General features: G+C 44.7%; 1 protein-coding gene across 1 annotated transcript in view; it reads left to right on the top strand.

The window, feature by feature from the left end:
• Positions 1 to 14,581, top strand: part of ANKDD1B (ankyrin repeat and death domain containing 1B) — a 479,621-nt gene that overhangs the window by 139,704 nt on the left and 325,336 nt on the right. Inside the window, exon 6 of the mRNA XM_078675234.1 lies at positions 4,105 to 4,203. Coding sequence (XP_078531360.1) covers positions 4,105 to 4,203 — 99 coding nt within the window. The remainder of the gene's footprint in view (positions 1 to 4,104; positions 4,204 to 14,581) is intronic.

Below are 14,581 nucleotides of genomic sequence, written 5' to 3'. Positions count from 1 at the left end.
GAGTGCAGTGTTGCAGAGTAGAGTGAAGTGGCATAGAGTGGAGGGGTGTAGAGTGCATTGGCCTAGACTGGCATAGAGTAGTGTAGTTAGTCAGTCAGTCAAAATACTTTATTTCGATAAATCAATATCAAAAAAAGGCGCAGTACAATAAATACACAGTGTCAACAATTCATACAAAACAAAACACACATCATTCATGATTTAAAATATACTTCAGTGGTTTTTTTAAAAAAGACAATCGTGTTAAAAACAACGGAAGGAGTACAATTTTAAAATACATCATTAGTTTCATAAAATCAACATTTGTCACAATATAAAATGATCTCTCCTCCGTTGTCCTAAAATCAACATTTATCACACTATAAATTGATCTCTCCTCCGTTGTCCTTACTCCCAATACACGGTATCCTTTGTATAACAGAATGCAAACTTCATAAGGATGTAGTCAATCTCACGTTTCCCACGAGCCTGTTCTTTGAGCGCACAGCGCCCACCAAGTAACTGGCTACATGGAAGATGACACTAGGGTTGTTTAATAGCTGCAGATAAAGAAGTGCTGGCCTAACCTGCAAAAACCCTGCCTTTTTAAGAACAGGCACAAGAAACCTTCTCCTCTCCTCTATGAACTGACCACAAAACATCATGAAGTGCATGGTGTCCTGCGAAGAAAAATTATCGCAGGAACATGGTAATGACTGTTCAGGCTTACACCATGTTGGATATTGACCTAATATCAAATGTATCATGTTTAAACGGAAGCGAGTTAAAAGGAACCTATGAAAGGGGCGGTTAACCAAGGTAAGATAAAATTCTGGACCAGGGGGATTGGCAACCAAAAGGTTAGCTCTTACAGTTGGTTTTATGAGCTCCTTTTCCTCTCTTACTGAGGTCAACCTCATATACATATCCCTTTTGGTTATGGCTATGTCTTTATGTGTAATTATTTCCGGTGAAGAAAAGAGCTCAGGTCTTCCCAGTACATTGAACCCATTTTTTACATAGGTCAGCCACTTAATTTTATGTACATTATCAAGCGAGAGACAATCTTTGAAGATAGACCGATTAAGGGACAGTTCGTCATTCAGCCAGGTCTTAAGCCACATAATTAAAGGGGCCACTCTGATTATGTCTGTTATAAAACCAGCCCCCAACTCTGAATGGACAGAGTAAGATGGCGTAGATTGGGGCACAGACAAGACTGATCTAAGAAATTTGTTCTCTGTAACTTGAAGACAGTCTGTCGGACCATAGCCCCATAATGAACAACCATAGGTGGCGACAGACAGGCACTTGGCTTTATAAATGTTCATAAGGGCTGAGATTGGCCTTGCCCCCAATCTTCTGCTAAAGCCCATAATAGCCGACGATGTTCTTACAAGGGCGCTGTTTCTATTTTTTATTTGTGGGCCCCAGCTACCATTATCCTCAAAAATGATCCCCAAGTACGGAAAAGTGGAGACTCTGCATAGTTCTTCCTTACAGCAATAAAAAGTTTTCACTCTCTTGCACCGTGAGCCACCTCCCGTGATCATTATTTGCGATTTTTTAGCATTTATTTTAAGGTCTAGGGAGTTCATAAATAGACCAAATGAGTCTAATAACTGTGGAGCCCGTTGGAGCCCGACCCCTGTACGTGACAAAAGCACAGCGTCATCCGCGTATAGGAGGACCGGTACACAAGTCTCCCCTATGCGTGGTATGTCAGGGGTCTCTTCCTTAATCACAGGTTCAAGGGCATTAATGTAGTGTAGTGTACAGTGGTGTAGAGTTCAAATGGCAGAGTAGACTGTCGTAGAGTGCAGCGGTGTATAGTAGAGTGGCTTAGAGTGCATTGGCATGTAGTCCAGTGGCTTAGAGGAGTGCATAGTAGATTGGCATAGAGTACAGTGGTGCATAGTAGAATAGAGTGGTATAGAGTATAGTGCCATAGAGTACATTGGTGCAAAGTAGATTGGCATAGAGTGCATTGGTTTTGAGTAAAGTAGTGTAGAGTGTATTGACGTAAGCTGCAGTGATGCAGTGTAGAGTGCAGTGGCGTACAGTGGAGTGGCACCTATTGCAGTGACATAGAGTAGATTGTTTCATAATATAATGGAGTGGTGAACTGTAGAGTACAGTGGCATAGAATGCACTTTCGTAGAGTGTAGTGGTACAGAGTAGAGTGCAGTGGCATAGAGTGGAGTGTTGTAGAGTGCAGTGGTGCATAGTAGAGTAGTATGAGGTACAGTGCATTGGCATAGAGTAGAGTGATGTAGAGTAGAGAGGCTTAGAGCTAAGTGGGCTATAGTGGAGTGGTGCCGAGTAGAGTGCAATGACTAAGTGTGAAGCGGCACGGAGTGGAGTGGCATAGTGTGAGTGGTATAGAGTGGAGTGTGATAAAGTGGAGTATGCATGGTATGGTAGTGCATTGCTATTACAGACAACACATCTTCAATTGAAACACCCATTACATTTGCACAAACATACAGATTTAACGATAAAACAATACAGCGCACAAATAATATGTGGAAATGTCATCAACCAGTGTATTGATTTGTTTTGATCGTATTAAAATATTAGTTTCCACCACACTTCAGAATTAGTAAAATATGTTCTTCATTTGTGCTTTTTTTATTCTGATATATTCTGAAATATCTACACAATTCATTTACTGACATTGAAATGTTGTTGTGTGCTACAAAAAAATAACATCGTACAGCCTTCCTCAAGCACACCCCCAGTAACCACCATGATTGTCACATAAATCCTCTGACTTTGAAGTCAAAGAAAGAAAAGTAAACACCAATCTCCCTGGAAAACAGATCCTGACATCTGACCTCTGTCTTTGAATGCGCAGCAAATGTGACAAGATAAGAACAAGATTTAAAGGCCTGTGTACAGAAACCCAATACTGGTGGAAGAATACAGTAAATAGGGTTTGGGAACGAAGGGTGCGAACTCAAGCTGGATAGGTTAAAACAAATAGAGCCAGCAAATAGAAAGCAAGCAAATGTACAAATCACAAAGCCTTTCCAAATATCCTGAAGATGTTGTTAGCAAACCAGACAGCTGTGCTGTGTGGTAGGCTTCGACCTCGAAATGTGCAACAGCATACTTTAGCAGAGTTGCCAGACTTTTCCCAACTGATTTCCGCTAAAGAATTCTAAAGTGTAAGCTAGAAGCTGCTGGTAGCCATGACAGTAATTTCTCACCTTAGTACTAGGCAAAGGATCTGGGTACTGGCAGAATCTAGCACCCTGTTATGAGTCAAGCAGGGTCCGACTGTCTACTTCATCACCCAATAACAGTGTGCTATGTAAAGAGACATGCACAGGCTTTCCTATACTGCTTCCACAGGTACACATATGTAACATCTCACCCCGTAGCGACACACGTGCTTTCCTCAATGCACAGCAGCCACAAGCACACATACATAGCGCGCTGTGTAAATACACATGCACAGAGTTTTCTGTACTGTTGCCATGGGTACACATATGTAACAGCTCGCCGTGTAGCGACACACGTGCATACCAACACACTCTGCAAAAGCACTTGCTTTTTCAACACTTCATCCATCCTGATGTAAGCCAAGGGTTAGTTAAGCACACAGCAGAGGGACTTTCATCGAGTAGGTCAGCAAACCCCACTCCCATGACACCGATGAGCCACCAGCCTGGCCACCAGCCTGGCCATGCTGCTAATTAATCATTAGAAAACAGGATGCTGCCCACCGGGCGTGTGCTGCATAGCTCTTGGTAAAGGCAACAGCCTTCACCACTATGAGGCTACTCACTGTGAGTCCACTGCAATCCGTGTGACAGGCCTAGGTCATGGCGCACACGCATGATCTGTGCTCGCCTCTGACCAACACTCAAGATGTCACCACAGCTAGGGCACTCGTGGCAGGGGTGCGCGTCTTATGCCCTGGGAGGGACTTTTCAGGCCCACTCAGGCAGGGCATTTAATAGCCATTTTGTGGCTTACACACACACATTGCGTCTTAGGATCTGGTAGTATGTATTTAATTTAAACTCAGATGTTTTGCAAGTGTTACTAATTTCGTTCATCTGTGAACCACAAAGGTATTCATGTTTTTTCAAAAATATGCTGATTTTTCTCTTACAGAAGGGTAGAAAGCCGTTCCACTTGGCAGCCGAGAAAGGTCACCTTCAAATGATAAATACTCTCATTGAACTTGAACTGTTCACATCAGAAAAAGACTTGGTAAGTAACGTATAAAACCTAATTTTCAGCGTGCTCTCTTTGTTATTTTTAATGGACCATCTAATGCATGGCACAACTACACGTAACCGTGATGAAACGCTCAAGATGTCCCCAGAAGCCTCAGGCCTGGTGCGCGCGCTCATTTCAGAAGCACTGAAGGAAGACAGCTGCTGGGGCACGTGCTCTGTGTGCTCGCTGCTGTTTAGGTCTCGGCCTGCGATGGCTGCACAGACATGCGCAGTCGAGCTGGTGAGATTTAATGATCCTGAGTATGTTTCACTAGCGGGGTTAAGCCCCGCCCCTCTTTTCCATTGGCTGGCATCACCGTTCATGCTAAACGGTGGCCAGCCATTGGAAAAGAGGTCCCAGTGATGTACTTCTTTCTCTTTAAGCCCCGTCCTTTTCAGACTGGCTTACTTGACTTACTGCTGTGGTAAAAGGTTTCTTATCTGTTTTATGGGGCGATACAGATGGCCTCATAAAGAAGATGATAAACCTTTTACCACAGCAATAAGTCCGACTCTAAAAGAGAAATGTGTACGTCCTGTGTCATGGCGAGCGCTTGTTAACTGTGGGGCGGCATTTTTTTCTTCGAGAAGAGACGGGTGTAGTGATTCTCTTTTAATGTCTTCGTTTGCCTGTTGTCTATTTCACTGTGGGATGGTATTTCTCTTTAAGAATTGACTTAGAAAATGAACGCGATGATCATCTACGCGTCGTTGCGTCCATCGCGGCTGTGCAAAAGCTGACACCTGAGGCCATTGGCTATTTAAAAGCTCTCATTAGCCAGTCTTTTATCTGGGCGTTTTCCTATCACCAGCTGCCGGGCTTTACCACCCGGCAACCGTAGGCAACTTATATTCACACATCGAGGTAATTTAGTTTTCACCTAGAAGGATGACCGCCTTGTTAATTAAATTATAATTCTATTAAAAGTTCCCAGAAAACGATGTGGCTGGACACCAGACTTCTCTGCCGGAATGCAGCGCTGCATCTGGAAGGCAGCTCCCACCACCCGGGGTGTTTGAGAGGAGGGAGGCGGGGGAGCGAGCCAGGGCAGGATTGAGAGGGGGGGTTGCGGACGTAGAGGAGGTGTGAGCAGACTTGTGCTGCGCTTGCAATTGGAGGTGGGAGCTCCTGCTTTCATCCCTGTTGCGCATGCGTCTTTCATCGTGCTGTTGTGCACTCTATTGTGCACATGTCGTTGACGTTCAGTCAGAGGTTCTTGACACACACGCCCTGTTTCCTCAGCAAGGACTTGAGTGAAGAATGAGTATGTCACCACACTCACTACATACCCACCGGGCTCCAGGGAGTGGGGGATTAACGGTATGGCTCGGTGCTCGTGAAAGAGAAAGTGATGTCTGTTGAAATGAGTGTTGAAAAATGGCATTTTGACAATAAGGTTGACTGACGGCTCATGTAGGATCACAACGCCAACGGAGTGCAAAAAACAGCTACTTTCTGCTTAAGTAGCTGTTTTTCGTAATCGAGAAAACTCTCTGGTGCGCCTTTTATCAACTTTGAAAGCACAAAAGGCGGTGTCAGTGGTGGAGTTGGAGACCGTAAACAAGTTGTCCTGTCTTACAGTGCATGAACTATACTGCCAGGGTCCGAGGTAGAGTGGGGTGTAGTGAAATAAGCTGGAGGACGGTAGGTCTGGGGTCGATTCTATCATGCAGTAGGCAAAAGACTGGCCCTTGCTTGCAGACATGTCTGAGCTATCCGCCTATCTGGAAATCCCCAGGTGCGTCCTAGGACAGTTCAAATTTGTGCCTGACTGAGGCGCTGCGACGCCTTGAAATTAGCACTCACCGCGCTATAAGATTAGCCAGGAATGAGAGAATTAGCGCTCTGTTCGCCCTTGGCCTGCAGGCACCTTGCCCTGGCACGGGTGCAGAGGATGGAATTCGGGCAGTCCCCCTGCCAGGTTCGGGCGGCTGCATCACGGCTTGGCGTTCACTGGAGATGCCACCCCTAGGCCGGGAGGAATGCCTGGACGTGCTTGTGCAGGGATCTGGAATCTTACCACACCCGCCGCCTCACCCACCATTCCCCACAATCTCACCCCCCCATCTCAGCCCTCCCTTACCCCACAGCCTCACCGCTGCCTCATCAGAGATGCAAAGGTTTACGTACTTGCCCTTATGCTGCTCCACGTGCTCTTTCAGGTCCAGGAACATTATTTAACATCAATTGGTAGCCACCCCTTCGATGATATCGTTCCTGGCAGAGTTGGGCAGGCCTGCAAAAGTTTAGGGTGGGCAGAGTCTGAATGATGTGATGTGGGCAGGTTTGGCATCATGGTATTCATACCCTGTATATGGGTTCTATGCTTGTTTGTTCGCTCTTGTCCCCTCAAGGAACCGACTGTAAAGGGAGCGGGAAGATAGTGGCTTGAGTGCTGATTGGAGCAAACTGATGACGCGGGGCAGTAACCCGCTTTGGTGAGGATGGGAAGGGCTTTATTGTAGATGTTTGTGTGCGTTGCATGGTTACTCCGTCCTCGGAAGGTATATACAGAATGCTTTTAGATGTTCTTCTCGTGCTTGATCGGAAATACAACTGAACAGGAGGGATTCTAATGACGTGACTTACTATGTTGCTTTTGTTTTCCACTTATGCTTTTTGGAGCGAGACCTATTGGCTATGCTTTCCACTTTCGCTTCACATTGGCACCGTTCAGTGTTGTTGATCCCTTCACCCTGACAACATCGGATGGACTATCACCCGTGCACCCCTGGTTGGCCTGGCAACCACCAAGTCATTGAGAAGCAAGACTGGCAGACTTGTGTCATTGAATGAGAAAAGAGGAACTGCCTGCCAATTATTGTTACATACTTCACCATATGCATTTTACACCCCCTCCCCGCCCCCCCATGTTTATCAGGAATAGTTCGGGTTTTTGTAGAACGTTTTGGCCATCCTCAGGAGTTGTAAACACCTTCATCTCCCCCCCCCCCGCCACCCAATGCGATTTTCAGTTCCAGCATGTTCAGCTTAGTTACTTGGATTTCTATAGGTGTTCGATACATTTAAATAGTAGTCACAAACAATATAGGTAGTCAGAATGTGCTTGTGGCTCTGTTTGTGTGTGTGTGTGGCTCTGTGTGTGTGTGGCTCTGTGTGTGTGGCTCTGTGTGTGTGTGTGGCTCTGTGTGTGTGTGTGGCTCTGTGTGTGTGTGTGTGGCTCTGTGTGTGTGTGTGGCTCTGTGTGTGTGTGTGTGTGTGTGTGTGGCTCTGTGTGTGTGTGTGTGTGTGTGGCTCTGTGTGTGTGAGAGAGACAGTAGTGGGAGAGAGATAGCCGTGTGAGAGAGACAGCAGTGTGAGAGACCTTTTATTTATGTTTTGGTTTTTGAAACATAAATAAAACGCATAAAACGCATTGTTATTTGCAATGTCAATAGCTCAAACTCATGTAAATACGCGACCTATTGCATCGCAAATGCAATACGTCTCGCATGTGTGAGAGATTAAGCTATTGGCATTGTAAATGACAATGCCATTTATTTATCTGTTTTCAAAACAAACACATACATAAAAATTTTGTCATTTACAATGCCGATAGCTCTAACTTTTGCAAAGACGAGACCGTTGCATTGTAAATGCTTGTTTTAAAAAGATACTTAACTTTGTTGGTGGATCGAACTGGTGCAAATTGTAGACCGAAAAACAGGTTTTAGATAGTCAACAAAACACCTGCCATTGTTTAGAGGGATCACATGATCAAAAACAAGCATTTACAATGCAACGGTTTCGCCTTTGGAAAAGTTTGAGCTATTGGCATTGTAAATGACAAAATTTGTATTTATGTGTTGGTTTTGAAAACAGATAAATAAATGGCATTGTCATTTACATTGCCAATAGCTCTAACTTTTCCAAAGGCGAAACCGTTGCACTGTAAATGCTTGTTTTAAATGTCCCCTATATGCTGCATAATTTGTCTTTTCCTGCCGCATAATTTACTCAGCCCTACCGCGTAATTTGGCCCTCTCCTGCAGCATAATTCCAATTGCCTTGATTATGACTGAACCTTTGTATGGGCATTCACTGGTCCTCTGAAGATGGGTGTCTGTAATCTGTGTGGGTAAATGCAGCAAGTTAGTTCTTTTTTACACAGAGCAATCTATACCATTTTCCTCACGTTGCCTTTAGTAGCATAACCTGGACTTTTCCATAGACAGTGCAGCAATCACCACCCAGGCCACTTTGATGGCACATGACTGCAGAATAACCACTCATCTCCAGAACACACCACGTTCACGTTTCTGTATCTTCACAGCATCCTCGGTTTTGACATAAATTAAAAATCCACTCTGAAAGCTGGTGATGTTCAAGTTTCTCACAGGCCTCTGGTGAGAGTGCTGACTGGAGAAATATGTTTTCTCTTGATCTGACCGTAATTTCAGGTTTTCTTACCGAGCCCTGCTGTGGGTGTCACAATACTGGGAGGAGGGATGAAGAACATCAACTCAGCTTCCATTTTAACTGCAATACCTACCATACCAATTATGTTTACATTATAGCACATGCATTGCCTGACAAATAACTCCCATATTTTTACTAGAGTTACAGTTTCTTATTACATTTTACGTCTGGCATAGAGACAGCTTTAACTGCCTCGTCAGCTTCATGTAATCAAAAGGGTTCATAAATGAAAATTACCTATGTACATAGAGAGGTTTTCTGTCAGCCTTCTTCGTCGTGGTCTTTCCAGCTGGCAATCACATTCTGCTTTTGCCCACCATTGTGCACAGCATGGGGCAATGGGTCGGGCCACTTCAGCCATTGGCTTCTTGCACTGTGAGTGACAGCATTGTGTCTGATCACATGTGAATATCTGCCTAAAAAGAAGTCTATTTTAACTCCAAGCTTGGCAGGGCAATGCTTTACTTTACTTATGCTTTTTCTTTCCATTCTTTACACTTTTGGGGTTTCTTTTTAAAGGCAACCGTGTGTATTTAAATGAGGTCTTCAAGTTTTTGTAATTCAAAACCAATAGCATTTTTCTTTGCAATAATAACACATTAACACTTGAAATGGGGTTTCTATAATTGATGTAAGTAGCACTGCGTGCTAGGAAGTATCCCTATTATTCTATTAAAATGATAAACAGTGGTTGGTTGTTTAATAATGTTTATTGGCAACATATAGCCACCATGTGCGGAATGTTTTGTTTTATTGTACTTTTTTTATGTCATGCGCTTATAATATTTTTTTTACAAAATGAACCATTGCACCAGCTGGCCAAAGCCAGGCCTTCTGGCGTTGCCATGGCTTAATATAATTGTATTATTCTCTTTCCTTACTGAATCACAAACACATTCACATAACCCTTTGATATCCACTTCCCCTCGCAGCCAAGAAAAGGAACTGCTGAAAACTTCGAGCACACACAGATTGTGATGCTACGGTCGTGTGCGCACACACAGTCACGTACCTGTGTTTTGGGATATATTTTGCTCAGTTCAGCACAAAGACCCTTTTGCTATGTGACCATTCAAGACACACTTCCTCTCCATATAATTGAACCATTATCTCCCACATACTCGCCTGCCAAAAGATGACTGCTGCCAGCTTTTACACTTACTTCCATTAAGATTATGGAAATTCGCTTCATATTTGGACGACTCTCCCACAAATCTCGCTCTGAGGGGCTCACGGTAGACATTCGTTCTTTCATATGAGGAAGGGCATGCCTGTTTGTACAACCCTGAGGGTTTTCCAGTTCCTTCAAGCTGACTTTTCTTCACATCTAGGTGAAAGTCACCTCTTTCCATTCCGTTACGTCTGGGTATATTTATTTTATTTTTGGTTTTGGATATTTCCTTTCTGCGCATTTTCTGCCTATGTACCTTTCCGATTGGTGACCCTTAGAGTGCCTTGGGTGACTTTTTTGATGTTGTACAGATATCACACGGAGGCCCCTTTGCAAAGGATAATGTCGTGAAGGAAACATTCTGCAGTTATATTTGGAATCAGAACACATTTTAACGCGTGAGTTAAAGTAAAATAACATAAAATCACGCACATGCACCCGTCAGCATTAAAACGATACTAGAGGGTTGGACTCTGCCTCTCATAAATGAGAGTCGTTTCAGGAAAGAAAAATTAGACACAAAGCACGGATGCAAAACCAGCCGTGATGGAGGGGAGGCAGAGGCACTAATGCAAAACCAGGCTTGGGGTGAGGGGGAACAGAAGCATAAACCCGTTTGTTACTGTCGTTTGAAAAAGCCTGCTCATATGCTGGAGGCACAAACTTGAGAAAGTCCAGGCACCCCGAAAAGCAGTCCGCAGCAGAAGGATGCTGTGAATAACACGCCCTCATCTTTGCTGAAGGACAGAAAACAACGCGGACCACGTTTGACGTTGTACAGAGAGCTCTGCGACCCCGACACTTAGAAAGACAGTAGTTGCGTGGTTGGTCTCTCGTTTGTGACAGCTACACTAGGCAGACGCAATTGTAACAAGGCGCAGCTCTGCTGGGCTTTGTGGGGGTTCAGACTGTGTGCGCCCGGTGCTCAATGCCTGAAAGCGACTCTGGGAAGCGGACATATGGCTCCGTGCGAAGGGCTGAGGCGGAATTAGAATACTGCTGCCCGGCGCCGGCTGCTGCTTTGCATCTCTCTGGCAAACATTGCGCTCCCATCTCACCCTCGCTTAAGCGACCTGCAACAATTCACCTCGAACAGCACCACACGCAGCCCTTCGACTCCATCAACACACACGCACCTACCTTTGAAAGGTTCTCGGAAGGTTTCGGATAATGTGGGCTCCAAGCGGTTAAAAAAGCATCTTCCAGCACCTTATCGCACTTACAGCATCCCTCGTCTGCAGCTGTTGGGATCACGGAGCGGCCACCATTTTCTGGTCACGTGACGCGTGGTACTTCTAAATAAGGACGGTCACCTGCCCCCCGATAGCTGAATCCACGCCCACACGGGGATGAGTAAAGCACCCATCGACCCCCCCAAGCTGGCAGATGGGAAACGCACTTTCTGGTGCTGACTCACTGCGCCCGCACAGACCCTGCTTTCTCTCGCCACGCATTTAAAAAAACAAGTCAGGTCCCGGGCCGCGCTGTGATTGGCTGACGTCACGGGGGTGTCCCGGCCGGCAGCCAATCACAGCGCGGCCCTGGAATGACGTCACGGGGGTGTCCCGGGCTGGCAGCCAATCGCAGCGCGGCCCGGGACAAAGGGGCGGGGCTTAAAAAAAGCACCAGAAACGCCCCCGAATCGCGTTTTCGAGAGAAAACGCGATTGACAGCCTCTGCCTCCCAATGGCTAGCCTCCATTTATGGAGCTAGCCAATTGGAAACAGAGGCTGTCCTAACCTCACTATTAAAAACAACAGATTTCGATCTGGGAGGGCCCTCGCCAGGTTACGAAACCTAACTAGCAGCGCAATCCCCTGGGCTCGTAGTAGAGGAGAGGTAGACCGGAATTAAGTAGAAAGACCAGGCCCACTTAGTCAATAAACATTGGCTAAGACAATAAATCCAGCTTCTTTATGGTGAAAATAACTTGAGTGTTGGGCGTGAAAATGTGAAACCCCACTAGGGATCTTAGCAGATGAGAGATGAGCACTGCTTACCCAACAGAGAGGCAAGGGAAGTCTGTATCGACCCACATGGGGATAGTTTTGGTTCTGCTGGTCTGATGTTAAGGCTACTATTGAAAAGGGAACTATAGCTGGAAATCACTCCAGACATACCAATAGAAAGGAAGTACAAACATTGCAAAAACAAATATATTAGTTCTGAATTTTGATTGCCAACCCAGGCGAATATTAGTTATTCACATAATAAACAAAAATGTACCTACTCCATAAACAAAAATGTACCTACTCTTTATTCAATGGGCAAGGCTACCTGACAATCCTGCACTGATACAACCAAGGGTATCGTTAACTTAGTATTTACAATCACTTCAACCCTGATTTACGGTGCAAATGTATTGGTTCTCGTTGGTTGCACAAGTAGTCAATGCATTTCGAACCTGTCACTTTATTTATGGGTTCTCCTCAGGACTCAGAACTCATGTGTACCTGATATTTACATGTTGGTACTGTAAAATGATTTCAAGCTCATCTGGTGAATTTGCTCGAGTCAACAAAAATCACTACGTCCACACTCAATGGCGAGCTGCTAGATCTAAAATGCTCCAGACCACGTTTATTGTTTTGTGACAAACTCAGCACTTAGGTGGAAGCGGGCTACACTTTGTGAGGCTCATCAAGAGCACTACACAAATTGTAAATATGTACAGTAACCTGATTAATAACTATATAGGCATTTACAAAGAGTTTAAATTTAGACTTAAAAATGTTGTGTAATGCAGTTTTATGACATTAGAGGTAAAATCACATCTCACTTTAGTGATATAGTAAAGCTGCACCAAAGCACAGTAAATCCATGTGATATTACCATCAACAAAAGAAGGATGGTAATTGCAGGGATTAAAAAAAGAACATTATGTCTCACTTCACCTGCACATTACTAAATCAGGAGGTAAACCCCAGCGGAAACTTCAGCTATGCTATGGGGTTTTACCTCCAGATTTAACTTTGTGCTCCGTGTGAGCAATTTAAGCTTGACTTCGGAGCGCAGAGGAGTTTCAGCTCTTGGAAGCAGAATATCACAAGTGAGAGGTATTGTTGCTGCTGAAATGAGGGCTTTCAATCAATCAATCAATCAAACAATCAATCAATAAGGATATATAAAGCACGGCTAATACCCCAAAAGGGTATTCAGGCATTGCAGGTCCCGAAGGGTTATTTAAACAGCCAGGTCTTGAGAGCCATTCAGGATTCCAGAAGTGAGGTGATGGTCCGGAGGTGCGTGGGGAGGCTGTTCTTGGTCTTTTCTGCGATGTGGGAGAGGAAGTGTTCTACACTTCTGCTTCGGTAGCTGCGGGGATTAAGGGCAAATGAAAGGGAGGCAGAGCGAAGACTTTTGGACTGTCGTTGGAAGTTAAGGCGGTGGTTAATGTAGGCAGGTCATTGGTTGTGTAGAGCCTTGTGTGCGTGGGTCAGCAGCTTGAATTGGCATCTTTTCTGTATGGGGAGCCAGTGGAGTTTCCTGAGGTGTGGTGTGATGTGGGTTTGTCGGAGAAGGCTGAGGATGAGTCTGGCTGTGGCATTCTGTTTGGTCTGAAGTCTCTGTATGAGGTGTGCAGCGATTTCTATTTAGAGGGCATTGCTCTGTACATATCTATTTGTGAGCTTCATTTCTTAATTATAAAATAAATTAGAAATCTATTTGTGAAATCGTTAATCACTTTGTTTGACTTTTGACTACTCTCTCCATATCTCCATCTTAGTTACTGCTTCAGCACTCTACACTACCGTTAAGAAAGTTTATTTTAGGAGTGCACATCACTTGCATTTTACTTACTTGTGTTGTTTTAGTTGAATTGCAGACATGATATTCTTTAGTGTTATACGCTCTCCTTCCCTCCTTCATGTTACCTTTGCTTGCTCTCTCCTTTCCATCCTTTGTCTGTGTGCCTTTGCCCCCTCCCTCAGACCCTTCTTCCATCTGTCCATGTTGCCTTTGCCCCCACCCTCCATTCCTGTGGTTTTTGACCCGCTCCTCCTCATATCTGTCTCTGTAGCTGCTTCAGACAGGCTACACCATACTTGATAAAGTTTATTTTCAGAGGGTGAATGCCACTCGCACATTTTTTACTTTTGTTGTTTTAAATGTATTGCAGACATTATATTCCTTCATGTTGCCCTCTTTCTCTGTTGGTCCATGTTGCATTTATCCTCTCTGTTCCTCAGTCTATGTGCCTTGCCCCCTTACCTCCCACTCTCCTTCCCTGTGGCTTTTGTTCCCACTCTCCTATACTACACCGTGCCATAAAATACCTTACTATACAATGACTGGCCGTATCATTCCAAACTATGGTATGACAGCCGATAACATACTACACAATGACAGGCCATACCATACTTAGTGTTCCTTTGCTCTCTCCCTCCATTCTGCCATGTTGCCATTACCTTCTCCCTCCCTTCATCCATGTGCCTTTCCCCCTTCCCTCCCACCGTCTATCCTTGTGGCTTTTGATCCCTCGATTATTACCCATACCACACTATGCAGTGACAAGCCATACCATGCTATATAATGACAGGCCATACTCTACAAATACAGGCCAAACCATAGTATACAATGACAGGACCTACCATATCATACCATACCACATCATACCATTCCATACAGTGACATAACATACCACGCCATATCATACACTGACATACCATACCATACCATATCATACTATACTATACAGTGACAGGCTATATCATAGCATAGTATGCTCTACAATGCACAGCTGCCACTCTGTTATCTAAGAGGGCTAAAGTATTTTTG

Source organism: Lissotriton helveticus, chromosome 2_1 (assembly GCF_964261635.1).
Source record: "Lissotriton helveticus chromosome 2_1, aLisHel1.1, whole genome shotgun sequence".
Taxonomy (NCBI): Eukaryota; Metazoa; Chordata; class Amphibia; order Caudata; family Salamandridae; genus Lissotriton; species Lissotriton helveticus.
The sequence above is the reverse complement of the archived record's forward strand: the minus strand, read 5'-3'. Positions and strand labels throughout refer to the sequence as shown.